The sequence below is a fragment of the Diceros bicornis genome, chromosome 37 (assembly GCF_020826845.1).
Source record: "Diceros bicornis minor isolate mBicDic1 chromosome 37, mDicBic1.mat.cur, whole genome shotgun sequence".
Lineage (NCBI taxonomy): Eukaryota > Metazoa > Chordata > Mammalia > Perissodactyla > Rhinocerotidae > Diceros > Diceros bicornis.
In genome coordinates, this window is record NC_080776.1 from 26,309,812 (window position 1) to 26,337,119 (window position 27,308).

Genomic DNA, 27,308 nt, shown 5'->3' on the forward strand with positions numbered 1-27,308 from the left:
CTGGATATACTGTTTTTTCCTATATATACATACCTAGGATGTTTAATTCATGAATTAGGCACAGTAAGAGATTAACAACAATACCTAATAATAAAATAGAACAATTATAACAACATACTGTAATAAAAGTTACCATAGATCTTAGCAACCTCAGCATATGATTTTTGTTTTCCTTATTAAGTCAAGAACTTCCACCTTTTCACTTAAAGCTTCTTTAGGGCTTCTGTTTGGCATATCTGAATCGCCAGCATCGCTACTCTTGTGCTTTGGGGCCATTACTAAGTAAAATAAGGGTGATTTGAACATAAGCACTGCGATACCGTGACAGCCAATCTGATAACCAAGACGTTACCAGGTAGCATCTACAGCACGGATCCGCTGGACGAAGGGATGAGTCACGTCCTAGGCAGGCTGGAGCAGGAAGCCGTGAGACTTCATCAGGCTACTCAGAATTCGTAAGTTTCATAAAAACTTTACAAATAGTTTATTTCTGGAATTTTCCATTTAATATTTTGGACCGCAGCTGACCACACGTAACTGAAACCGTGAAAAGCGAAACCGCGGATAAGGGGGACTACTGTACGTACCTTCAAGGACCTGCTTGAAGCCGCACTCCGCACCTCCCATCAGAGCCTTCAAGTGCCCTGTGGGCCCCGCTATCTACCGCGCTTCACTGACGGGGGTCGAGGAGGGCAGCCTGAGGGACAGCCAGGCCTGGCTCTCAGTGACTCGCCTCCTGGAGGAGCCCTAGCCAGCTCTGAACCTCCCAGGGTGAGGCGCTGTCCGGGAGGGAGCCCCAAGGACGAGTCTACAGCACGTGAGACAGGCTCTGACAGGGGCCTCCCAGGCCAGGCCGTCTCATAGCACAGACCTTTCCAGGGGCTTCTGGGCCTTTTGGCCTCAGCGTCTCCCAAGAGAGAGGAGGGAGAGGAGGTTGGGGTGGGGGCCTCTCCTCTCACGCCGACCAGCAGGACACCAGCCGGCTGAGCAGTGCCGGGCGCCTCCTTGACCCGCAGCCCTGAACGTAACCCGACAGCCTCTTGGGTTGTCTCCACCTTGGCCTCCCCACCAGCGCTCCTCAGACTGTGCCCCTCTCTCACCCACTTCTTCTTGACTGGACGTCGGGACCTCCCCAAGTGGCCTGTGGATCCACGCATGCCCTCCTCCCACCATATGTGGTCAGGGCTGCATTTGTGGTATGGCCTGGCTCTCCTGACTGTGTGTCTGTCCTCAGGTCAGAGCCTTGTCACTCAGTTCCCCTCAACTCTTGGTGGTGACCAGCAGGAGGGCGTGTGCAGAGACGACGGCACCCTCACTGGACACCCAGTAAGCCCGACCCTACAGAAGAGTGTCCTCGCGCATAGCGAACCTGGAGAAGCCCCGTTTCTCTGATAGGGTGGGGGGAGGGGAGTCCCAGGGTACGGCATGAGACCAGAGCTCACGAGCTGCCTCCAGGTGTCCCCCATGTGGGCCCTGTGCCCCTCGAGGCCCTCTGTGTCTGGCGAGCTTGTGGCCCAGGCACCTCCCTGCTGCGGCTTGGGCCAGTGATCCAGGGCACTCTGCCTGTGCTCCCCCAACACCAGCCAGCTTGTTTCTAGGACTACGGTGGTAACGCCGCTGCAAGGAACAAGAGAAAGCCATGCCGTGGGGGAACGTGAACCTGCCCCACGTTCCTTTGACGGGGTCAGGACACAGATCCGTGGCCCCATATCCACAGGCCTGTGGGTGAATTTAGTTTCAGGAAGAGCACATTTCAGAAATTCAAAACGAAAGCTACAAACCAGTTTTGTGTCATAAACTTCAGATGCTCAGCAGGCTGGACACCACACTGTCACCAGCAGCCCCTCCCCTCCCACCACCCTGTCCACCCACAGCTGGGGCGGCTCTCCTGCCTGGAGCACCAGCACCCGATGTCACAGGGGAACAGAACACTCCCTTGAACCCTCAAAAGTTTCCTCTCCCAGTCCAGAGCCTTTGAGCTCCGGCTGTGCACGCCAGGCCACAGCATCTCCCTGACTTCGCCCTGTGGCCTCAGTGGTATACAGCACAGAGCCCTAACCCTGGGTGTCACCTGTGGGGTCAGAGCAGCAGACAGGGCTGCTGATCAGGAGCTGCCGTGAACCGAGGCTCGGCCTCCGACCTGCATAGTGACACCCCCCCTAGAACGTGCCTTAGAAATTCCTGGAACTGACTGCCCGTGAAGAAGGACACCAAGAACTTAACATATTCTCCACGTAGCCCACACATAAAGGTGGGCACTTTAAAACATAGGATCCTGAACCATCACTTTAAGAGAAAAGCGTTCTTACAATTCTTTTGTCTTTCTCATCTCCTGGCCATAATCACAGTTTTGTCAAATGTATAATAGTCCTACTAAGTGCGGGTGGGAGGGAATATTCAGCACCGAGTGGAAGCGAAGTGAAACAGCCCAGGTCCACCCTGAGCCTGTGCATGGAGTGGCTGCGGCCTCCTGGTCCTCCTACCTCGTTTCCCAGCAAAGCAGAAACACATGCTTCCGAGGCGTCGCAAATGGCCGTGAGGTCGTGGCCCCCCTCCAGGGCCAGAATAATCCGGCCTCCAGCCAAGCCCATCAGCTGCTTCGTCAGGTACCCGAAACCTGCAACGGAAACGCGAGATGCAAGTGGAGAGCGGGGGCGGGCCGCGGGTTGACGCCTGGCAGTGGATCAAAGCTCCAGAAACGCATTACATCACGTTACGGAGACCCAGGGGGCTAGCACACCGAAACACATAATAGAAGACAGGTTTGATTGTAATAAATTCATCGAAGAATTTCGGGCTGGGATTCTTTTTGATCTGTTCGAGAGTAGGAATTACAGTTTCAGGGCTTGGATTTTATAATGCCACAAATCATCTCATTTGGGGGATGGGGAGGAGCCCCGGGAGGAGCCCCTCAGCTCTCTCATGCTGGGACCACTGAGGTCGGGCTGTGGTGAGCAGCCAGGACCCCACCCCACAGTTGCTAGGGCATGGCTACATCCTCCCTGAGGCCCAGGGGGTTCTGGCCAGCCAACGTGCTGGGCACATGCGTGCATGCGCACATGCAGGCACACACATCAACATCACGTGCACCACCACCCCCCGCCATCCCCCCCCGCCCCCCGCCCAGGACTCTCACACACCCGCGTCTGGAGCGCCTGGCTTTCATCAGTAGCCACAGTCCCCCCACTGCAGCCACATCACCCTCCCACTGGCCAAAAGCGCCTGACGGGTAATGATAATTACCACCCTTGGCCAGGACAGTCTGCCATTTATTAGAGAGCTGGTGAGACTGCGCCACCCTGATCAGTGGCTCCATCACAGGCTGGCCATCAGCAGACCAGGCCCAAGGCTGGGCTGTGCTCCCTGGCAGCTGCGGGTGCTGGCGAGGCAGTAACTTCCCAAAGCCTTGGATTCCTCTTTGCCTGATGGGGATAGTGACACTGGCTTGAGGCTGCCATGAGGATTAAATGAAGCTCGGGACATAGCGGCAGCAGCAGTCTGGGCCAGGCGTGGAGGGGCGCTGGGCATGGTGCACACTCTTGGCCCTCTGCCTGGTCACTTGGTCGGCCACTAGGCCCACGGCCAGGGGGCAGGAGGATGCTGAGAGGCGCTGCGCTGGAGCACGGCCACCCCAGGGCCGCCTTTTGTTTCCATCTTTCTTCTCTTGTGAGCCCACATTCTCTCCGTGTGAGGGACAGGGACAGGGATGGGCTCTCCTCCATCATCTGCACTGACGGGGACCAAGGGCCACAAGGGGACCCCAGGGCCTCATACAAGTCACCAGGGCCATGTCCAGGAGCCCTGGAGAATCCCAGATGCCTCGACTGCTGTGACACCCGGGGCACCAGGCAGCAGTGGCTGGGGTCGGGGGTGGGGAGCGGGGCATCCAGGGCCTTTCTGAGGACCTGAGGCTCAATGCCAGGAGGTCTTCCATTGCTTTGTGATTTGCTGTGACAGAACAGAAGCACAGGCCACAGCTCTGGGCAGGGCTCTTTTCACAGCCATTCTGTCTCCTGGGTTAAAAGCAGGGCCATCATCCTATGCAAATCCCCCAGAGCATGCACAGAATTTGGGGCTCCCTCCTCCCTCCAACTCTGAGGTAAACCTGCTTTCAGCTATTTCCCTCCACACAGGGTTTAGGGCCTGCTCCCCCTCTTCAGCGTGGCGACATCAGGCACTGCGTCCCAGCTGACAGAACGTGCACCCGGAGTCCCCGAGCTCGCAGGCTGCACGACCTCATGCCAGCACGACCTCCAGGGCGGGGAGTGCCCGAGGCCTCCTGGTCTACACCGTCCCGCTGCTTGCCCAGCATTCTCTGGGGTTGCCAGCACTATCAGGTTTTCGGTAAGACGTAAAAAGGACAGTTTCCTTCTGTTGTCACTAAAGGAGACTTGAAATACAGAGCACATCTGATCATAAAAGCACAGAAGCTTTTATGGGTACTCCGGGCAATCTGCAAGCCCACTTACACTTGGCGGAGAGGTTGTAGCCGCCGAGAGGCGTGGGGTGGCCCTCCACTGCGTCGAAGCCCGATGACACCAGCACCACGTCCGGGGCAAACTCGCTCGCGATTGGCATGACCACGGTCCTGCAAAGGGCGGGAGAAGGCGACACTGGTCAGCCCAGCACACGCCATGGAAGAGGGCTGGACGGTCGCTGATGGCACCTGTCCCCACTCAAGGTCTGGGGGCTCCTCACGGGAGCTCATCTGACTGCTCACACTCGTGAGGTCAGCCCAGGTGTGATCACGGCTCGTTTCACAGGCATCCCAAGCCCTCAAGCCCCGACATGAAGGCTCAGTGCCCGCTCCAGCGCGGGCAGTGCGGACGCGGGCCATCTCCTGTGCACTTTGAGGGGATCTGTCACCCCCATGGCACCAGCTGCACTGCGGGGTGGCCCAAGCTGCTAAAGGTCCTCCCCAGCCCTCATCCTCGGTCCTACCTGCCCGGCCTGGCTCCCTCCTGCAGGTGGGGCGGCTCTGCTCACTTTACACTGGCCCTGACTCAGGACAGACGCAGTCACTGCCCCCAGCCACTGACTCCAGGGGGCCACGACAAGGTCACCAACGGACGACCAGATGACCAATGAGCATGTAGGCAAGGGCAATGCATTGGGTTAATTAAAGAGCAATTCTGCACTTAAGATCTTTAAAGGGAAAGCCGATGATCAAATTTAAGAAAACTGACAGGTTAAAAATATTTCTTTATTCTCTGAGAAGTCCAGTGGTTAAGTTATATTAGGGGAACAAGGGAAACAGTCTACTCGAAAAGTGGAAAAAACACTTCTTAACAGAAAACACCCCCCTGGGAGCTTGCAGTCCATCAGCCCGTCCTGTAAATACAGGCACTGTGTTACAACTGAGCATCTATGACAACAGGCGGTCAAGCAGTTTCATGTCTTGTAAGCTTGCTTTATCTGATTTGGAATTAATCACCATGGACTTCCGAGTCTCCCTCCTCCCCTCGGGGGTGAGGTGGGCAGAATCACAGGTGTCCGGGCCTGCACTCCTGGAGTGGCTGAGGAAGGCGGACCATGATTACTCACGCACACCGTGAGACTCTGCTGGACTTGTCACTCAACCCCTCGCTGGAGAAGTCCACGTTTTACGACTCCTCCAGGTTGGAAAGCGTTCCGCCTACTTCTCAGAGCTGCTCAACAAGTTCCTGCTACACCAAAGGCCGGGTCCATGTTCCTGCAGCTTCCGCCAGCACGCATGCCCAGCTCCCATCTCTGAGTCAGTTTCCTGCAGACAGATCTTCCAAGGCCCAGGCGGACAGGCGCTCACACCTGGGAGCGTGCTGACGCTCCCTTCCCACACCGCAGAGCTCTGGAACGCCACCGCCGAGGGCGGCACGGCTGGCCGTGGAAGCCTCCAGTCTCTCTCTCAGCTTTCATTACAGAATGAAATTCACCGTTTAGGTCAGCGAAGTCAACTATAAAGTACCAACTTTGGCCAAAAGAAACAAAATTGCTCAAAATTAAATGTTACTCCACCCAGGAACTATTCTAGATTGCAGTCGTATTGAGAAGTCCCTCTGGTTTCAGGTGGTGGAGGTGAGGAAAAGCCCAGAGAGCTGCACACAAGGTGAAGATCCGGCCGCCCTCCTGTGCAGGATCCACGGGGAGGAGCCGAGCTGAGGACGCGGGACGCCAGAGCAGCCGGGACACCGAGTTCCCACTCGAGGGAACACGCAGCACCCACCCGGTTCTGAAAGACGCACAGAGTGAGCGCTTCTGAGAGAGAGGAACCTCTGCTGTGCGATGCGAGAGCCCTCCGTGGCTTTCATCTGCTCAGGTCAGACGCTGAGAAGTCTGCCAAAAAAAAACACACCAGCTTCCCGCCTCGCCAGCCGAGCAACTCACTTCTGGAACCTCAAACTGGGGCATCACAGAACACTGGGGTTGGCTTTTGAACATCTCGATGCTTTTATTTTTCTTTCTTCTGAGGCTGTGCCCCGTTCACCCAGTTTCCTCTGGAACCATCTCTGCAACAGGCTGAGGAAAGCAGCTTCAAAGGACCCGGGGTCTGCGCCTTGGGGACCATCATTAGGGGCCTAAGGAACACAACATGGGACTGTCCAGACCAGGGCTTGGCGACCTTTCCCTACAAGGGCCAGAGACTCAATATTTTAGTCTTCAGGCCACACGGTCTCTGTTGCCACACTTAACACTGCCCTTGTAGTGCAAAACCAGCCACACACTATACATGAACACGTGAGCGTGGCCAGGTTCCAATAAAACTTGACTTAAAAAAACACGTGGTGGGGGCCGGCCCCGTGGCTTAGCGGTTAAGTGCGCACGCTCCGCTACTGGCTGCCTGGGTTCGGATCCCGGGTGCGCACTGATGCACCGCTTGTCTGGTCATGCTGAGGCAGCGTCCCACATACAGCAACTAGAAGGATGTGCAACTATGACATATAACTATCTACTGGGGCTTTGGGGAGAAAAAAGGAGGAGGATTGGCGATAGATGTTTGCTCAGAGCCAGTCTTCCTCAGCACAAAGAGGAGGATTAGCATGGATTTTAGCTCAGGGCTGATCTCCCTCACAAAAAAAAAAAAAAAAAAACCCCACAAAAAACACGTGGTAGGCTTTGGCCTGTGGGCCATAGTGTGCCAACCCCTGCTCCAGACTCCTGTCAACACAACTTTCGTAAAGTCCTTCAATGGGTGACACCAGCCTCAGACTTAATATGTCTCTGTGTCCACCGCAATGCTGCCACAAAAGCTCGACAGATTCTGTAAACACGAAGTAGGAAATGCCGCCTTTTAAACAAAACATTTCTTTGGAGCATGCGCTGGAGTCTGTGTTCACAGTCCTGCCATGGCGGCCAAAAGTTGAAAAACTCAGTCTAGGCAGTGGCAGGATGGAGAGAACGCCTCAGAATCCAGGGAAAGCCATTTGCTTTCATCTCCATGATCGGCAGACGTGGTCTGTCTTCCCAAAGGCACAGGTCACAGTCCCCTCTCTGAGGACCTGGGGTTTCCTCGGGGACTTCTGACGGGCAGCAGGGCCCAGCGAGGCCACTCTCGACACTTGCCAGCGGCTTTCACTGCCTCCGTCAGTCCCTGGAGACCGGATTTTAATTATTTTAATGACACTTCTGTCACATAAACTTTGTCTTCAGGCAGGATAACAGTTTCAGCCACGCTTTTGGTATGGATTTTAAAGCCAAGACATTTTTTCAATGAAAACCACAGACATTTTATGCAGACACCAGCTCATTCACAAAGAGCTTCCACAGCCGTTTTGAAGCAAGTGCATGTGGTGGGCTTTAGAGCTCTGCTTTGAAGTGCTGCTGAGCGATTTCATTTCTAATTCTCCTCACAAAATTAAAAAACCAGCCCTGTTACAATCATCATTAAATGAAGTCAATACCAAGAGAGTCCCTGGCATCGACGCTCGGTGTGTGGCACCACTCTACAGCCAATCAAAACAACATATAAAACACGGCTGATCCCCATGGGTGTGTGTGTGGTGTGCGTGTACATGTGTGGGCACGTCGGCCAGGCACGAGCTCAAGAGGCTGGGATGGCTGACGTGAGTGCACACACTCTCATTTGTGTTTTCTTGGGTTGGACCCTCTAGGTTGTAACCTCAAACACTTGCTAAAGCTAAGAAAATCAGAAGTGGCACCGGTGCTGGGCGTGTGCCGGGCGGGTCTCCAGCACTGACGGGTAATGTGCCCCGAGAAACATCCCCTACTCCTGACGGGACTTGTGAGAAGCGGGCTGAATGTGCTCCTGACAATCCCGCCAGTCTGCCTTCCAGAACTCGGGCCTCTCCACCTCGCCTGGGACCCTCACGTGGGAGGGAAGCTGAGAGAACATTGCTACTTAATAGGTGCTCCCAAGAGAATGGGGAACTGGCCACACATTTTATTTCCAGAATTAAATTTTAATAAACAACTTAGTCTCTGAAAATAAGATCTAAATATGTGCTGTAGACCTTCTCTCAACCATCGCTTTAAGGTGAGTGTTTCTGTGGGGTCACCTTTGACCTTTTGCAGGGCAAGCTGAGGGCAGAGAGGGGTGGGCTGGGAGCTTCCCAAGGCAGCAGACCCTCAACTGTCCGCTTAGAGGTGGGAGAATGGGCAGGTCTCCGAGAGAAGAGATAGGCAAGTGTCCACCACTGATGACCCCTTAGTGTGGGAGAGGAGTGAGCAGAGGTTATTAGGAACAAGCACCAGGTGTCCCAGGGACCCCCTAAGACCCTACCACGCGCCTGTCTCCGGGGCTGGAGCTCAGATGGGACAACGCCCTGCAAACCGCACGCCCAGCAGAGTGTGAGGGCAACGCTGGCTTCTTGGCATGCCGTGTCTGTGCACTCGGCTCACAGAGCAGTCCCATGTGAGGCCCGGGACGTGGCTCCTGTCCTGCCCGAGGCCTCGTCAGGGCCTGCTCGGTCCCAGCGCCTTCGTTACCAACAGCACTGCGCCTTCCCTCAATGCTGTAGCTCACTGGCCAGCCCATGCCTGCAGCCTGGCAGACACATCTGAGTCCGTACCCACAGGTTTCCATGGGCTGGGCGTCCAGGATGGGTGCAAACCAGCACAAGAGACAGGGAGAGTTGAGGGCGACTTGCTAATGTGCAGAACTGTGGCTCCCTCATCCGCCCCCAGCCCGGTGATATCGTGGGGCATTGACAGCTGACAGAACTGGGTTTTGTGAGGCACCATGAAACATCAGATCATGGGGTATACAAACACAGAATCTCCAAAACCCACAACGGAATCGAAATGCAATGATTAATTCAACAGCTGGTTCCAACTTCTGGAAGGAAACAACCTTTCGATTTGTCCACCGCCATCAGAGCCCTACACAAAACCCACCAAGCTCACGGTCAACACAAGCTGGGGGGCGCCTGGCCCGGCCCGGCTGATGGGCCGCGGGGCTGTCACCCCAGGGCCTGTGCCCACCTGTGCCAGGGAGCAGCTGGGAACTTGGGGGGCAGTGCCGGAGACCCCAATGGAACCAGGTTAAGGGCCGACACCATCCTGTGTCCCTGGCTCCTTCCCGCCACCCAAGTGCCCCATGAGCATCACCCACACACACTTTCTCCTTTCATGAGGCGCCCGGAAGCTCCCGTGGCCAGGGCTTCTGCTCAGTGGGTATCCTCAGACAGTCTTCTTCCCTCCTCGTTGCGTTTGTGGCTAAGCATGCACCTAGTCTGGAGCAGGCAGGGTCCCTTTGAGCTGGAGCCGCCTGACGGAAGGACAGCTGTGGCCGAACTGACCCACTTTTACAGGAAGTTGTGGCCCTCGGGACCTGACCACACAATTTTAACAATTACAGCACTTTGATAGTTGAAAAATGCCGGGCAAGTTCTTGCTTTGAGGGCCAGGAAGGGGGCTGGTGTTTCCCCAAAACCGGGAGTCAGTGCACACCTGCAGGGCGGGCTTGGCCTCGAAATCAGCCCAGCTGCAGTGTTGCCTAGCTTGGTGCTTCGGGAGTTCCACCCGCCTCCCTGCAGAGAGCCACCCAAACCCATCGTCTCCACCACAGTCGCCAGGACAGTGGCTGGAGCGACTGTCCGTCAAGGATTCGAACTCTCCTGAGAGTCAGAATCAGAACAAAGATAAAAATGATGGGAACCCAACTGTTCCGGCCTGGCCGCCACCAACAGCGATGCCCACCTTGGCTCCCCGCTCACAGCCCTTGCCCATAGGCACTGCCGCCAACCAACGTGCACAGACTACGGGCAAAGCTGGACACTGAGGCCAGTGTGAAATCCTCCCCCACTGAAAAAGACTAGGGCTGCCTGCTCCCGTCCCCACTAGGCCCCACCTCACTGCTCTGTGTCCCCACAGCCCCTTCCTGCGTGCTCTGCCTGCTTCCAGCCTCTTCACGCTCTGCTTTCCCAGACTCGGTCCTGGGGAGGCAGGAGCAGCCCTCCTCTCCCGCTGCAGCCTCCTCGCAGGTGGAGTAGGCGCCCTGCTGTGGACCCTGCCACTTCCTGCCCTAAGCTATTCCGGCCCTCCTTCACTGTCTCACTCACTGTCATTCCCAAAGGGTGTGGGCACCTGGCTCTGCCGGCTTCTCCATGCCCCTCCTGTCATCACCCCAGGAGGCCTCACGCCCCGCACTGTCCTTCCCTCACTGTCCCTCCCTCATGGTCCCCCCAGCTCCACTGCCAGGGTCCCTCCGTCCTCCCCCTCAGCGTGGCCACCCAGCACTCCACGTGCTCCCAGCTCCCTGCCCCATCACCATCCTCGGGTCTTCACCGACCTTGGACAGAGGCTCTTGGACTGATCGCACAGGCCTGTCTAGGCCCTGGAGCCCCTGGCCGCCAGTCCACCCGCCTCACAGGTCCCGCCGTTCCCCCAGCACTTGGCCCCCCCTTCCTTTCATGCCTCTCCGGGAATAAAATGCCAGACGCAGCATAGCCTGCTGAGGACGCCCCACACCCTTGACGGGGGCCCACCCACCAAGCACTGTGGCCACCATGGCTCAGGCCTCCCAGCCTCGCCTGCCCGCCTCCCTGCTCTGCTGTGTGAGGCCAACCTTGGTCTCTGCCTCAGTATCCCCGTGTTCTCTCCCGGTTTCCCACCTCGTGCTGGGCAGGCCTTGGCTTCGACCTCCGGGCCTGCGTCTCCCCCAGCTCCTATCCCCTCTCCTCATCCTTGGTCCTCAGAGAGCAGGTGTTTGCTCTCTCACCCTCACATCCCATTCAGTCCCAGCCCAGAACATTCTGCCCTAACCTCCACAGACTGTCCTTCAGTGGTCTCCTAACTGCCAAATCAAGGGACACTTTCCAGCTTTTTCTTGAAAATCTGCTCAAGTGTGAGTGTCTTCAGATGAACCTAAAACCTGTTCCTCCCAGTTCTTCACCTGGTACCCCAGTCCTCCTCTCAAGACAGTGACTTGAGACCTCACTGGACATGACCCCACCCTCACTTCCCCTCACTCACAAATATGTCCCAAGGCAGCCCCCCTTCCATTGCTACTCCCCGTCCTGGTCAGGCTCCATCATCCTTCTCTGGGCTCATCCACTGGACCCAGCATGGTCCACCCCACACCGGAACCAAACCTGTCACCAAGCTACCAGGAGACAGCTGTCACATGTGCAGACCAGCCACCTTGTTGACCTGGCCAGCGCCCCTCAACTTGCTCCTTGGCTGTCCGGGTCCTGGTCAAGCTCCCCAGAGGCAGCTGGGGCGGCCCCACACAGACAGGTGGACCACACCTGCTCCCGGGGGGGGCCTCTCCTCCCCTGTCACCTGTCCCAGGCTCACCCCTCGGCGACTCAGCCAGGAAGCTTCCTCCCCCGAGTGGGCAGGTGTGCACACACGGTGCCATCACAACCGCCTCGGTGTGCTACAAACAACTGCTTAGGGCCCTGCCGCCCAGCTGTGTGTGTGTCCATCTTTTACACCCCCGAGTACGGGCTGAGGGCGGGTACCAGGAAGGCTGGCCATGGGTACCATGGGTACCAAGGGTACCATGAAGGAGACTGCTAAACTCTGAGTTTTTGGCTTATACTTTTCACTTCTGAAATCACCCTAGATTGTCCTCAGATAAAATATTCACATAGGAGAAGACGTAGATGCCCTTCAAGAGATATCATCGCCTTTAGAAAACAAGGTCCAATGGTTTGGGTCAAATCCCTTCACAACAGTGAGCGCTGGACCCTGGGCACAACCTTTATGGTCAGACACAGCCTTGTGAATGGATGCAGTCAGTGCCAGCCAACCAGACACTCATGAACGGTTACAACAATGAGTAATATGGATATTGTACCCCAACAATAAAAAAAAATGTTTAAAAGAACCCCAAAAATGTCTTATGGAAGTAGCAAAAATTAAAAGAGCCTCAACCTTCACGTCATCCTCGAAAGGCTGGGGAAAATGAACCTGCCCAGTTGTTCAATTTAATGGCAAATCTCAATTCATTAAGAGATTAAAGCTGCCACTTTAGAATATCCAGTTTCACTGACATCTTTGGTAAACTTTATAATATCAGATTTAAATCCAAATTACGATTCGAAAGCAAAACTAATCCCAGTTTCGTTTCCTCACTGCTGAGAGGTGGACGCTCGTCAGCAGCGCAGGTAAGCGAGGGGTTAAGGGAAGAGCATCACCATCTCCTCCCAGCCCTAAGCCCTCAGCCTCCTCAGCAACTTCAAAGCCGTCTGGCGCTGCGCTGGTTTGAATTAAGGTTCCCTTTTCTCCTCCGAGTCTCCGCCCGAGGAGAAAGTGCCGCTGCTGCTGGATTTCATTAGGGGCAATTTTCTTATCTCTTCTTCATCTTGGGCTTGATCTCCTGAAATGCAATGTGGCAGGCAATGGGTCTGAGTAACAAGGTGCTGCTTTTAAGGCACACATTGTCCCAAGGGGCCCTCCAAAAAGGGGGAGCAGTGCAGAAGAAAGGGGAAAGCGAATCCTGACCCTTCCTCCCCCATCCAATCGATGCCCAGGGAACCATAAATTGTAAACTTCAAAGTGTTCTTTTACATTAAAATCAATAAAAAAAATCCTGGAACAATTTTCCTTTTCAAAGAAGCTATTTAAGCTTTAAAAAGTTCATTTGATAAGGTACCATCATGTACACATTTGGCAGAAGATGAAAACAGAATGTTAGCGGCAACAAAGAGTGAAAGGGTCATCTTAAATGCAGGCCAGGAGGCTGGGGGGCCAGGAGGCTGGGGGGCGGGGGGCAGGAAGATGACCTCCAGGCCCCGCCTCGCCCCCCACTCTGCCCACTGGCCGGACCCAAGGTGCTGAGCATTTCACCCCAGGGTCAGAGTGCCTAGGGCTGCTGAGACCTGCCAGGAGGGCCAATCCAGTCGAAACCTGGCTGGAAAGAAAGAATTGATCTGCAGGAAGAGAGAACTACTAGTTTTTACCACTTCCAACCATAGATTAAAAGTTCTGCCCACACCAGAACTTGGTCACATTGGGCCCCTGGGGCCTCCGAGTCACCAACGTCCACTTTACGCCTCTCACGGCAGGTGTCCAGACACTTTATTTCCAAAGAAGACTCCTAAGAGGGCTGGGAGACAGCAGAGTGATGCCGCTCGGTGGGCGTTCCAGGCACGGGCAGCAACAACCCCCGGGCGGTGAGGCTGCGCGGCTTCAGCATCCACAAAGCTGATCTTCACTGTGCATGTTAGCAAATTTTCAGATGTTGTATCTGTTTGGGGGAGTCCTTCTTCCTTAAATTAGGCAGGGCAATTGTCAAAATTATACTACATCTGATCAAGAATAAGAAGCATTGAAATTAAACCAATGAGATCAGAGGAAAAAGTGACTCAGGAGAAATTCAGAATGGGCCTTCTAAGAGGTGATGACTCCTACCCGCATGGACCACTGTCATCGTCTGAGCAGCTGACCTTCCGCCTCGATTTAACCAAACGTGAGCCGTTACTGCTCTGAACCGCTGAGCGGCTGGGGCGGGTGACTTACATCACCAGACCCTGCCGACCTTTCTGAGGTTGGGGACTAGGACCCCGTTTTGAGGTTAGCGAGCAGAGGCGGTGAGGGGTCATGTGAGGGTCTCCACAGAGCACAAGGCAGATCTGCAGCAAAACTCTTATAGATATGGCCTTTTATGGACCCTCATCCGCCACAGAGACACGCACACACACAGCACATGTGCACGCACACAGGCACCTACATACACATATAGAGACATGCACACACACAGCACATGTGCATGCACACAGGCACCTACATACACATACAGAGACATGCACACACACTGCACATGTGCACGCACATGGGCAGCTACATACACGTACAGAGACATGCGCACACACAGCACATGTGCACGCACACGGGCACCTACATATACGTACAGAGACATGCACTCACACAGCACATGTGCACACACACAGGCACCTACATATACATACAGAGACATGCACACACACACAGCACATGTGCATGCTCATGGGCACCTACATACACGTACAGAGACATGCACACACACAGCACATGTGCACACGCACCTGCAGAGACACATGCATCACACACACACGCCTGCAGGCATGTGCTTTATATTTGGATAAAGCAGGACAAGAGCACGGAGTTGCAGAGAGAGGCAGAGAGAGAAATTCACCAGAAACGTGGCGGGACTCTGATTCCTGGTGCGTTGGTGGTGCTCTCTAATGAGGACTGAAAGTCTGTCAGGCTTCGCCACCGAACAAAACTCTCCCCACAAGGGCCTTGGGGACCCGCACTGGGGCAGGGGGATGGCTTTCTAGAGCCACTCATTCCATGGGGCAGGTGGGAGCCACCATTTAAAACAATAGGGAGAAAACCTGCTCTGCCAAGCATCCATCGTTGGCGGCAAGAATTACTTCAATGTGGCCCAGATCAAAGTAGAAGTAACCATGTGATGGCAGAAGCAAACGCTGCATTAAAGAAACTCGCCCTGCGGCTGTGTTCCAGGGGCCAGAGTAACGCAAAGGAAGCGGGATGAATGCGGCGAGTCGCCTCACGATTTTTACTTCAATAAAGGAGGAATATTTATTTCTGTTTCCCATCATCTCACAAAAGATTTGTTGGAAGAAAAATTAGGAGTTTATGAAATCTTTCAGGTTGAGTGTCCACCTTTCACTAACACGACACTTTCTGACAGCTGGCACTAAACCCCTTGCCTCGGTCCCCATCACTTTCTTACTATCAAGACCCAAAATGCAGTCCTGTTATTCATTTAACGCACAAAACAGGAACACTGAAGACAAAAGGGAAGAAGACAGTCTCAAAGATTCCACCTTTGGCTTGACGCACAAACTGAGAGAAACCCCCAGAGCCCCGGCCCTCCAAAATGCAGTTACAGAAATGTCGATCTCAGCAAGGTGCACCCTGGAGGCTGCTGGAGGGGCCGCCCTGAGATGTGTCCGGTGTGTTCACACAGGGGTGAAGGTCAAAGGAGAGCAGTGACATCGAAGATGAGCAGGGGACAGCAGCAATGTTTCATAAACGCCCCAAGGGACCAAGAGCCAGCACACTCACCTGAAGGCCGCCAAGTACTCAGCGTCTCCCATGGGTGGGTCGAGGCCACCGGTGAAAGCCATGTTGACGTTGAAGCCCACGCCCGGCCCTGTGCCCACCTGCGCAGAGGAGAGAAATGCACGTCACAGACCCTCGTGTGGGGACCTCCCTGGGCAGGATACCTGAGCCTGGCAGCTCCACCGCAGAGCCTGTGCGCTGTACTCCTCAGTGTGTCACTAGCGTCACCAGCCCCCATAGCCCCTGATGCGCTGACCTCAACAGAGTACTTTCACAGAATGCAGGGGTTCCTATCCGCCTGCTGGTGTGGGGAGCTGCCCCTCTCCCCCGAGCAGCCTGCCAGTGCTGAGGCCCCGCAGCTCTGTGCTGGGTGTCCTACACCAACAGAGGGCAGCCAGAAAAGGTGTAAGTGAGGCTGTCCTTTCCGACTTCCTTCCCAGAAACAAGACCCAGAGGCAGACGAGCCTTCTCCCTTCGGTGGGGCCACGACTGTTGGGGCCTCTTGGTTCAGAGGGCAGGCTCTGCTGGGGGATCGGGGTGTCATGAAGGATCCTCTGAGCCTGCTGTTCCCGGAGCCCACCATGTGGCACCGGACAGGTGAGAGGATGGGACAGGCGCCCTGCCCAGGGACAGGACAAGCAGCGCGGCCTGGGAACGCATTTCAGCTGCACGAAGCAGTCTTTCCTGGGGAAAGGAGGGCACTCCACGCTTACTCGCTCATAAAGACTTCAGCTTGCCTAGATTAGAACCAGAAATCATCTCCAGTCTCTCATTGTACTTCAGACAAAATAAAGCCCACGTGTGCTCACGCGATGGCATTCAGGCCGACGGCCGCCTGAAATCACCGTCTGGGGCTCATGTGAACAGGAAGCCCTGGCTTCTGCATCACAGGTTGGCCCGCCCTGCCCTTCTCTGTCTTGCACATGGACCCGAGGCCCCTGCTGACCTCGTCAGGTGCCCCGCTGCCCGGGAAGAAGTTCCCGTCGTCGTAGCGGTGTAGGGAGATGTACAGGACATTCGGGTCGCTGTAGAACGCCTGCTGGGTCCCATTTCCGTGGTGCACGTCCTAAAAGAGCAGGGAGAACGGACTCAGCGTCAGGCAGGACACTTCTCGGGCTCACAGAATAACAACGCACCTCCGGCAGGGCAGCTGACGGCCCGGGGATGTGAGCTGGGGACCAAGGGAACAGAGGAAGAGGCCCCAGGGTGGTGTCCACGTCTGTGTCACCATCTCCCTTGCTCTGAGCACCACAGCCCACTGCAGCTTCCTGCAAAGAGGAAGGGGCTGGTGTTTCAGCCCCGCCTGGATGCCATAATTTCCCAGACAGAGCCACGTGGGCAATTTCTCGACCCTGCTGTGTCCATGAAGTGAGCCATTCCCTCGGCCCCCACTGGGAGGGATGTCGCTGACCTGTTCATTTCTGGGCACACGTGAGGAGCCAACTCTGTGTCAGATGCTGGGATATGGCAGGAGACCATCCCACGGGGCTGACTGACAGGTGCACATACGGCACAGGGGTCCCAGGCCCCAAACGAAAACAACACACTGCTTTCCTGACTACAATGCCCACGTGTTAAAAGCACAACAGTGGGGCAGCTGGGCCTCCACCGGGCCTGCGGCCATGCTCTCCCTGGGGCCAGCAGTCTGCTTCACGCAGCGTATAGTGTAAGAAGCTGCACGCAAGTCAGTGACTTGAACACCGGGGACTGCACAGTCTGTTTTCCTTCTTTATAAAAGTGATCTGTGCTCACTGTAGACGATATGGAAGGTCAGCTCTAGACAAGGATTAGCAAGAAACATACACGTGATCCCAACTACAGCCAGGCTGCTGTGCAGACATGTCACGGCTTTTGGGGTGTGTGCTTCCCATGCCTCATAACTGAGGCGACACTGCAGGTACCACTTGCAGACGGCTGGCCGTAACAGCATTTGCACGTAGCTTGCAGTTCTACGATGTACCACACAGACTTCGGCCTACTGCTTAGACACGCCTGCCTGCTGGACACAGCAGCTGCCCCGCCTCATGCGGCCTGTTATCACTCACGCTGTAATGAACTGCATCCCACTCACGGCTCCACCAGCATTTCTCATACGCCCTCAGGAGGAGCTGAAGGAAGGGCTCGCGGGGGCAGAGGCGCTGGTGTGGTGAAGCCCAATGCTTCGTGTCTTCCCTGACACTCCCTGATCGCGCTGCCTCAGCGTCTAAGCTCCTGACCTCTGTAAGCAGCGCCTGCCACCTAGGGGCTTGCTGGTACCCTGGTTGTGTTGTGTTTTTCTTTTCCCAAACTGAGGACTTTGCTACACAAATGACAACCCCACCTGAAGCACCTGCTTTTTTTTCCTTAAAAAAGTACGAAATAAATCATAGATACCAAAGACAATACTCCCTTCTTCCCTCTCTCTCTCTCCCTATATAAACGGCTTGAAAAAGACTAAAATGAACACCTTGAATATCCATCTCCAGTATGAGAATCTGTATACCTATTTTGGAGTTCAGATATCACATAGCCTTTTTAAACTAGAGTTTACCCTTTGGGCAGTGGGTTGTGAGAAGTGGCACCTCCTGTAGGAATAAGGGGAAGGAGGTGAAACCAGCATAAATTGAGTCGCCCGTGCAGAGCACGAAGGGTGTTTCCATCAGGAATGACTGCCCAGCACAGCCCATGCGCTCAGATCAGATGTGCGAGGTCACGGCCGGCACCATCTCCTCCTGAACTCCCGCTGCCCAATGTGGTTTTGCCAAGGATCACCCTTCGGCTGCTGCCCCCAACCATGGGCACATTTCTAGACATTTCAGGAACTGGGTTATCGGCAGGATCAGCTGACTGAAGCTGTACAACAGACTCGTAACAGGTTTGGGCTTTTATTTTCTGCATGTTTGAGGTAGTTTCCGGAAACCTAAGATCCCCAAGTCCAAATGTCCAGGGAGGCAGAGATGCCTGCCTCCTTTCTCCAAACCCAGCACGTCTGCGGGGGGTGGGGGGGGTGAAGACGGGCCCTCGCGGCCTCCCCAGCTTCTCTCGGGAACAGGCGCCACTTACCCAGTCCACTATGAGGGTCTTGCTCACGTTCAGCCTTTGCTGGAGAAGCTTGGCTGCAATGGCCACGGAATTGAAGTAGCAGAACCCCCTGAGGGTGAGAATCAGGAGAAAAGGAGAAAAAATACGGGTTTTGAACAGTTTTTACACAACTGTGATAGAACCATCTAGAGTCCCATGAGATTCTGATCAAGCAGCTTGGAAATCTTAACCTATGCTTGTGATTGCGAGGCAGGCATACACACACACAGACACACCCTGTGCAGGCAGATGCGGGGTTCCCATGGTGAGAACATCCATTTCACTTTATACCAATGTTCCCCCTGACTTGCCCCCAGAACACTTCCTGACCTCTCAAGAGACACTATGGTCCACAGAACACAGAAGTTACTGAGACATATGATGACATATACCGTCCCTCCAGTGATGAACCGTAATTCTAGAGTCTTATTCAAGAGAGCGAGAAAACTAGCTAAGAAAGTGATTCCAGTAAAGATGAAAATCTTCTACATCTCAATTTCCATTTGCCTGAATTACTTCAAAACTGAGAGCCCTGGGCTGTTTTATTTCTGGAATCCAGGCTAGCCATCTGAAAGCCCACACAGCCCAGGATGCATAACCTCCCCAGGCGGCAAGCCCTGCCATGCTGGCCTTGGCACAGTAGCTGCCGCAGCTCATCGAAACACCGAGAAGAACTTCACCTGGAAACATTCCTTTGTATTTCATTGGTCCACCTGGGTTTACTATTGAGAATATCCAACAACTTAGATTCAAATTAGAAAAATAACTTCGGAGAAATGGAACAAACACAACCCTGCTCTAAGAAACATGGAGTGTTCTGGAACATGGAGTAACCAACATTTCTCAGGTGAGGCTGAGAGACTCTAACCGAAGTCCAGTCTCGGGTAGTCACGATGGCTTCTTTCTACACGCAGGAGGCTCCCTTCTGAAACACCGATCTGATCGCCCCACTTCCCTCTCTGCAACAACCAAGGCTTCCTCAGGAGGCGCAACTTCAGCCTGTGGATCCACCTGGTTCCAGCTGTTCCTGGGACTGGCTCCTGCGCTTCCTGGCTCCTCACGACAGTGCTCCGTCTGCACTTTCCTGCTCTGCCATCTGACCACTACTCGTTCTTCAAGGCACAGCCCAACGCCCCCTCCCCTAACTCCCCCCGGCAGCAGTGGGGGCCACTCTGTCTCCAGAGCGCCAGCAGCCGTGCTCGCTGCAGGGGTGTCCAGGCCCCAGATTAGAGACGGCACGTCCAATTCACCTTCCCGGCAGCAAAGGCCCTTCATGCCCAATCGCTGAGGCCGTCAGTCCGAGTGACCTTGTCCCAGGTGGGTCCCACCTCGACTGGTTCTCCACAGTCCACACGCCACGCTCGCCACCTCGGCCCCCTCCTCAGCTGTGTGCACAGCCAGGCGTACAGAACCCGAAACAGAGTCCAGAGAGCGGCCCATGTGGTGCTGACCTTGGGACTTTAGCCTCGTTAGTACCAACCATATGCGGGTCAGCTAAAGGCCACATGTAAAAAGACCTGAGGGGTTTGACCTTGAACGTTCTAGACAATGAAGTGCCACAGGAACTTGTTCTGGTACAATTTAAGTTTTCCTCTCCCAACGTTTTATAACAAACGTAACTAGAGGACTTCTCTAGACTAACTTCCGTTCCATTTGTCCCATTCGCCTCCTCATCATCACCCATCAGTGAAGCTGCCCTATGTGACCCTATAGCTGTGCCTTAGTGACTTCATGCTGGATGGGGGACACTCAGGAACTGTCGATGTGCAGGGCACAGTACACATCACAGGGGGGCTTGCAAATGGCAAACCAAGCTTCTTCCACTCCCCTCAAAGCAGGCCCAGCCCCTTAAGGAGAGGAGTCAGAAACCTCCACCCCGTGCCCGCGAGTGACCGCATGTCTACTCACATGGGTGTGCTCTCCTCTGCATGATGTCCTGGAGGGCGGACCACGGCAAAGCCATTCTACACATGACACCAAATGGGGGGAGAAACAGGGATGAAAGATTGGTTTCACATCAGCGAGAAAACTGTTACAGAATGTACTAGAGGACACGGTTTCAGGCTGCACCCCAGGCACACAGCCCCAGGATGGGATAAAGGGCTGGCTATAAGCATTCCAAAGACCTCTGGGTCCCTTCTTTTAAAGAGGCCTATGGGTTGTCACAAGTCGCTAAGATAAAAGGTGAATCTGTTGCTGACTTTGTCTTCGACAGCCTGCTGGCAAGGCTGGGCAACGCTTAGCTCGGGAATCTGGGCAGGAGAGAAAGGGGTGCTCTGGGTCCCCCTCTGAGCATGACCAGCATCCCCAGGAAGCAACTTGATGGAGACCCTGACTGCAGAGGAAACAGAAGGGGCTCGCTGCTGGGCAGACCTCGTGCCTAAGTTTGGCCTTAACCTGAACGTCTCTGTCATTATTGCAGCTCAGTTCCCAGGCGAGAGGGCAGCGCAGAAAACAAACAGCCCGATACCACCTAGAAGGAGTATTTTGAGGCTGGAAAGGAGCTACATGCCCCCGCCCCGTCCCCCGTAGGACCTCTAGGTCACTCACGCTTTAAAGAAGTAACTGCAAACCGCTCTGTAGCTGCCGTAATAAAAATGGTTTAAACAGGGATCTCTTGGTCGCACCAGCACCAGGACGCTGTGTGGTCAAGGTCTGTAACAGACCCCCAAGGGCCAGCTGACCGCCAGTGACCAGGCTGTGAGAAGTGGTGCTCAGGCAGGGACGGGCGAGGGAGGCACTCACATGGAGCCCCCTCCACCCCCAGCACACTCAGGATTGGGGAACCCTCTTCTGTCCCTGCACAGACACTGCGTCCCGGTTCTCAGAGTGCAGACCACAGACCCAGGGTCCCCATGCCCCTCCGGGGGGCCCGCTTTGTAACAATCCTAAGGCTCTGTCTGCCTTTTCCACTGTGTAGACGTCTGCACCCACGGTGTGAAGGCAATGCAGGGTAGACGGCCAGAGCCGTGGTGGGAACCAAGGCAGCGGCCTGGAAAGCTCGAACACTCAGTATTTTTCTCCACCACAGGTTTGCCGGGGGGCAAGGCAGTTCCACTTAAGAACGGCCTGGATGCAGCAGGAAAGCTGATCAATTTCCCTGACTCTCCACCCTTGAACACACGTCCTGTCACATCTGTGTAAAGAAGTGGGGAGGCCGTGTGAAGAGCTCTGCGGCTGCCCACGGACAAGGCCTGTCTCCGGGGAAAGGGACTGTCTGAGCTGCAAGCCAGGCCAGCTCCTTCTTTCATGGAAAACCAATTTTCCTCCAAAGAAGGACTGAAGACAAACTGGTGATTCCAACTTGGGTAAGTTGAAGACATTTCTCAAAAATAAGGTGAGCCCGTCACCTCAACGACAACAACAGACAGTCGTAGTTGTCAGGGATGAGAGTTGAGCTTTTGAGTGAAAATTAAAAGTTTGGAAAACCTTTATCTGCCACTGTGAGCATCACGGCTCTTCCAGCACTCAGACGACCCTCCTGATGAGACGGGGAGTGATAGTCACAGTTTCAAAATTAGCGATCTCTTGGCTACTGCATAGTAAAATGTGCCAAGATTTGCAAGATCTAGGTAATTCAATGAGCCCCTATTTCCAAATGACCAACGCACTGTGTTACAAAAGTCATGCACGGATCTATTCAACGTGCAAGAGGCCAATAGATTTTAATGTCAAGGAGAAGGAAAAGCTAATGTTGTTTCAGGTTCCACATCATAACTAATTTCCAGAAACTACCACTTGTTGAATTTTGGTGTGGCATCAAAAAATATCCACAATTATCTGAAAAAGCTATTAAAATACTCCTCCTTTTCCCAATTCTGTTTCTGTGGAAGGCCGCATTTTCTTCACGTACTTCAACCAAGACAACATGTCGCCAGGCTGACACAGAGCAGGTACAAGCATCCAGCTGACTGACTAAGCCAGGCAGTACTGTTATTTTTAATTAATAAATACTTTAAAAAGTTCTCGGTTTTAATCTCTAATATGGCCAATGCCGATGACATAACTCATATAAACAAAAGCTCTTTGGGTCCTTCTTATGAGTGTTAAGTGTTCCTAAGACCAAAGTCTCTGACACCCGCTGCACTGTTATAGGTTTTCACAACTGTGGGAGATGCTTCTTTCGAGGCAACAGTGATTGACAGGATTGGGTCCACCCTCACCCTGGATGGAGCCGTCCTCCCCATCAGTCGCTTCGTGCCTGTCTGGAGGGGATTGCAGTGGGCTGACCCCTCCCTCTCCCGCTGGAAATCTCCTGGCAGGTTTCCTTCTAGGAGGCCATGTCTGCTGGGTCCTCACTGACCTTCAGCTCCCCCGTGGCCACTTTGAAGACCAGCTCTACCACGCAGCCCACGGCCAGGCGGGCCGCCCCCGATGAGTGCACCTCGTTCCATATGGTGTCGCTGTCCACCTGTGGAGACAACATTCATGCAGTGAGGCCGACGTCTTCGGTCGGTCACCCTCCCGCCTCTGGGTGGCCGTGCAGCCTCTGCCCTCGGCTCTGCCTCTGCAGCCCCAGTACCAGAGCCTCTCGTCTCTTCTCTACCAATTATAGAACATACCCAGCTCACAGGCCGGCTGACTTGTTTTTTGAAGACATGCCAAAAAGTACTAAACAGAAAAAGAACAGTGAATGCACCAAAAATATCACGCATGTTTTTACCCCTTTCTGAGGCGTCATTTCTTTTCTGAATTGCCTCAAAATACTCACCTAGTTAGTTCCTTTTTTTTTCCTTACTGCAAGTGCAGTTAAGAGTTATACTAATAATCAGCAAAATGAAATGTAAGGAGAATTAGAATGAGAGGTCTCTGCAAATATGACTTTATTCTGTGCTGAAATGAATTCGAGACCCCAAAGGTTTGACAAGAGTAGTTCAACAAGAAGGGAAGTGTGGGGCAGGGAGGGAGGAGACTCGAGGATCCTTGGGAAAGCCCCCGGTGGACCGTTTGCCATGCTGCCCAGGTGACGGCACGGCTGCCCACTGGCTGTTCCACTTCAAACAGAAGAACGTGCCCGGAGCAAACGTGTCAGGTAATTTCTGTTTGTGTGCTGGTTTATTTATTGATTTAGGCACACTAGATTTTTTTTATAAGCTATGGCTAATGTGGGTGAGAAAGAAGACAGAGAGACTTCGGCAACCAGTTCTGCAGAGAGCAAGTCTCCTGCGTGAGCCTGGGGGGCGGGGGTCAGAGGGCCAAGATGAAGCATGTGGCCCCCAGAGTCAGATCAATGGCGCCTGAGCCGCCGTTCCCAGGTGTGGGGTAACCGGTGCCTTGCACATGCACTTGGGGCTCATGTGCCCTTCTTGGGGCCTCGCTCAGCCTAGTGAAGGTTCTGAGAAGTCATACAATAACAAGCTGCTTTACCCGTCACACAGTGTCTGCTGAGTCTATCTGAGGACGCCTCCTTCCCCAATTAACCTTCTCTGAGAACTGAATGCTCTGGGACTCTGGGCTCAGAGGGCCAGGGAGCACACAAAGAGGTGTCAGAGCCAGACCTGTGCCTGTCCTCACCCTTCCCTGGCCCAGGTATGTCCAGGCTCACCCAGGCTCCTGCCCACCTGACAGAGACACTCATTATTTCGAGGGGCAGATGGATTTCTTTCAACGAAGCCTTGAAGCTTCGTCTTCAAAGCACGATGATTTAAAATACATTTATGAGGGGTTCAAGCCATTTCCTGAGGAGTGTTATTCTGCAAAGGTTATTCTTTTCAATGACCAAACCTCTATGTTCTTTAAATAGTTTCCAAATGTCAAAAAGAACGCTCTGCACTTCGCTGACTCTCCGCAGCATCAATACTCAACTTTCAAAGACTGGCTTCTGTTCTAAATAACACTGCACTGTTATTCACTGAGGCAGCCATTCACACAGAACTCTTCTGGGCCAGGTCCTTCAGCTGGAGAATCCATTCATTAAAATCGAAGGTGAAGGCCCTCAAAGGAGAGCCATGAGTCTCCTGAGCTTCCAAGAGGAGGATGATGTCCTGGGCAGGCCGGCCCAGAGGCTGCACCCCTGAGGACCAAAGGCGATTCAGGCAAAAGCACTCAGATGATTTCTCCTCAAGATGTGATGATTTGGCTTTTAGGACTAAGTAGCCAGAGCTGGGAGGGAAGATGGCCTGACCCTCCATGTGTTTTGAAGCGTCTTTATGCTCCGCTCTCCTCCTGCATGACCTCCTCCTGTTCAGAAGGTCCTGTGACATCCTGCCCAGAGCAAGGGACAGAGCCCCAGCTCCACTGCAGGACACCAGGCTGCCACTGTCCCCAGAGACCCTGACAAGACCTTCGGCTGCTTCAGGAACTAAGTCCTCTGGCTGCTGGCCACCAGCTCCCCATGGCCCAGCCTGGGAGGGTTGGGCTGGAGGCCGGAGTTCCAGAAGCACAAGGCTCCACAGGAGCGTGACTCAGACACGCAGCATGGCCCCAGAAGCAGGCTCTGCTGGGGGCAGGGCGGCAGGGCACTGACTAATGCAGGAGCGGGAACCAAAGGAACAGCAAGTGGCCCACTCCAAGCTTGCTTAAAAGACCCAGGACGACATGGAGGCCACTTCTTACAGAGACTTAAAGTGGATAGACTGGGGTGGCCAATTCTGGGTGCGCCGCGGCCCTTCAGATGCCATGGGGCTCGGGGCACAGCACTAGGTGCCAGGGGCACCCAGAGCCAGCCAGGGGGCCACTCAGGCAGGGCTGGGCCAAGGACGGCACGGAGGACATTCCCCGACACCAAGTCCTCAGTGACTTGTAACAGTCACTAACAAGAAACTTGCAACAATCAGGAGGTGAGCAAAGCAGAAATGCTTGTTATTTGGTTTGAAAAAAAGGTAAAGCAATGTAAAGCCTCTACTTAACATAGTTAAGGAAGAATGAGTTGTAAACCTTGATGAACGCCATCACACAACCTAAATGTTAATTCAGTGATGTTCGTTTCGGGACAAGCAGAGTGGCCTTCCTCATCCGCTTCATCCCCCGACATGCGCATTCCTGCCCACTCGCTGGCTCCTGGGGTCTCTTTGCTTCCCCGACACCCCAGGGCTGCGGCTGCCCCCACAACGGAGAAAGTCCACACCAGCCAGGGTGGGAGGGTCGCGCACCCCGTTCTCTGCCCTCTTATCAGAGGTAATTATGGCAAACAACTGAAGGAGGACAATCCCTATAGACACCCTACGGTTCACACTTGCCCCTAATCGCTCTGGCAGGCCCCCTCTGCACCCAGTTGGACTTGCTGAGATTCTCCACCGTCTCTGGGCTGGACAGCACTTTGTGCCGGATGTGAAGGTGGGTGCTGGCTGGCCTGCGGGGCTGAGATCTGGACTTCACACTTGGGAGGGGGCCCTCTGGCTCCAGTCCCCAGGTCTGAGTTCCCATTTAGCTTCATTTGCAAATTATAAATCCTGCCTCGCACAGCGTGCTGGCTGCAGGGCAGTGCGAATCTGAACCTTTTCAAGTCTGGCCAAAAATTTGCCCCGAATTAAGAGATTGAAGCCTATTTACAATACAGAATAAAATAACTCTAGGAGGGTTTGGTGGTGGTATGAATAAATGCCATTTATTCTCTTTCTGACGGGATAATTTTCAAAGCAGAGATTTTTGTAAAGACTCAGGAAGAAAACAATTTTGTTTCATTTCCATAACAGAATCCAGACCTTGAGCTTCACCCTCGATCTGTAATTACGCACACACTCTGCCGCTGTGCAGTTTCAGCCCCGATGGCTGTGTTGTCCACACGGCCCCGTCTGGCTCCTCCGTGACCGGCTGCAGTGTTTTCCAGGCTGCGGGACCTCGATGGCCAGCGGCTCGCTGGGAGGAGGCTCGGTCTCGCCTTCAAATTGCAGATCTCTGTTCTTGCCCCCACCCTGCCCTCATCCAAGAGGAGGGGCGCTAAGAGGGGAGCCCTTTCTTTATTAATGAGCAGCTCTGGCTGTGGAGACCTGACCTGCGCTGCGCCCAGACTGCAAAGTCCTTCGTAGTTCAGGCCACTTCAGGGTCAGGGAAAGCCTGAGTCCCCTTAAGTGTCTACCTGACTAGATCTATTTAAAAGCATCATCTCTCATAGAAAAGCAGCCAACACAACCCCACTAGCAGCTCTGCAAACTCCATGTGCCCATAAACATCAGGCTCCCGCAGTCTGAGCTTCACCTGTGGCTTCGGGTTGGAAACTGGATGCAGGATTACATGGACCCTCCCAAGTGATGGATTCACGACCTGGGTCGAGATGAGCAGACTCCTGCACCACAGGCTAGAAGGAGAGACGAGCCTGCACACCAGGGCCCATTTCCTGAAGCGAGCTGTGGGTGCCAGACAACCTTCCCTGAGGAAGGTGCCTGAGTCCAGCCATCAAAACGCTTACAGGCTCACAGGGCCTTTGAAGCCACACGTGTGAGCGGCGGGGCCCTGCCCACCAGACCCTGTTTATGGAAAACACCTGGCAGCAATTATCCACTCTGCAGAGAGAAAGGCAGCGATTTCTGTGACCACTGGGACCCCCGAGAACAAACAGGACATTATTTACACATTAAAGAAATACTTACCCCGACACCACCACAGGGCAGCCTGACAAACACCGACGTGAGCGAGCCTGCGGGGAGAAGGAGAGCCAAGGTCAGGAGGGCAAGGTGACAGGCGCCCCGGCCTGCGCAGAGCACGGCGTGGGCTCTGGAAACACGGTGGGTCCCTCACAGGCTCTGGTGCAGTGTGCACAACATGTCCAGGAACCGCGGGGCAGACTGGTCTCAGAGGTTCAGCTGCCCTACATGAGCGGCCCGCAGCAGGGGCACTTCTGGTGGGTGGTGGGTCCC

General features: G+C 54.3%; 1 protein-coding gene across 5 annotated transcripts in view; it reads right to left on the minus strand.

Annotated features, from left to right (window-relative positions):
• The window catches only part of HDAC4 (histone deacetylase 4), a 338,393-nt gene that overhangs the window by 19,328 nt on the left and 291,757 nt on the right, over positions 1 to 27,308 (minus strand). For all 5 annotated transcript variants that reach the window (XM_058533322.1, XM_058533325.1, XM_058533323.1 and 2 more), the window contains exons 17-24: positions 27,042 to 27,088; positions 22,817 to 22,924; positions 20,422 to 20,477; positions 18,496 to 18,583; positions 16,400 to 16,519; positions 15,457 to 15,554; positions 4,470 to 4,588; positions 2,484 to 2,617 (exon numbers count right to left, since the gene is read on the minus strand). In XM_058533322.1, coding sequence (XP_058389305.1) covers positions 2,484 to 2,617; positions 4,470 to 4,588; positions 15,457 to 15,554; positions 16,400 to 16,519; positions 18,496 to 18,583; positions 20,422 to 20,477; positions 22,817 to 22,924; positions 27,042 to 27,088 — 770 coding nt within the window. The remainder of the gene's footprint in view (positions 1 to 2,483; positions 2,618 to 4,469; positions 4,589 to 15,456; positions 15,555 to 16,399; positions 16,520 to 18,495; positions 18,584 to 20,421; positions 20,478 to 22,816; positions 22,925 to 27,041; positions 27,089 to 27,308) is intronic.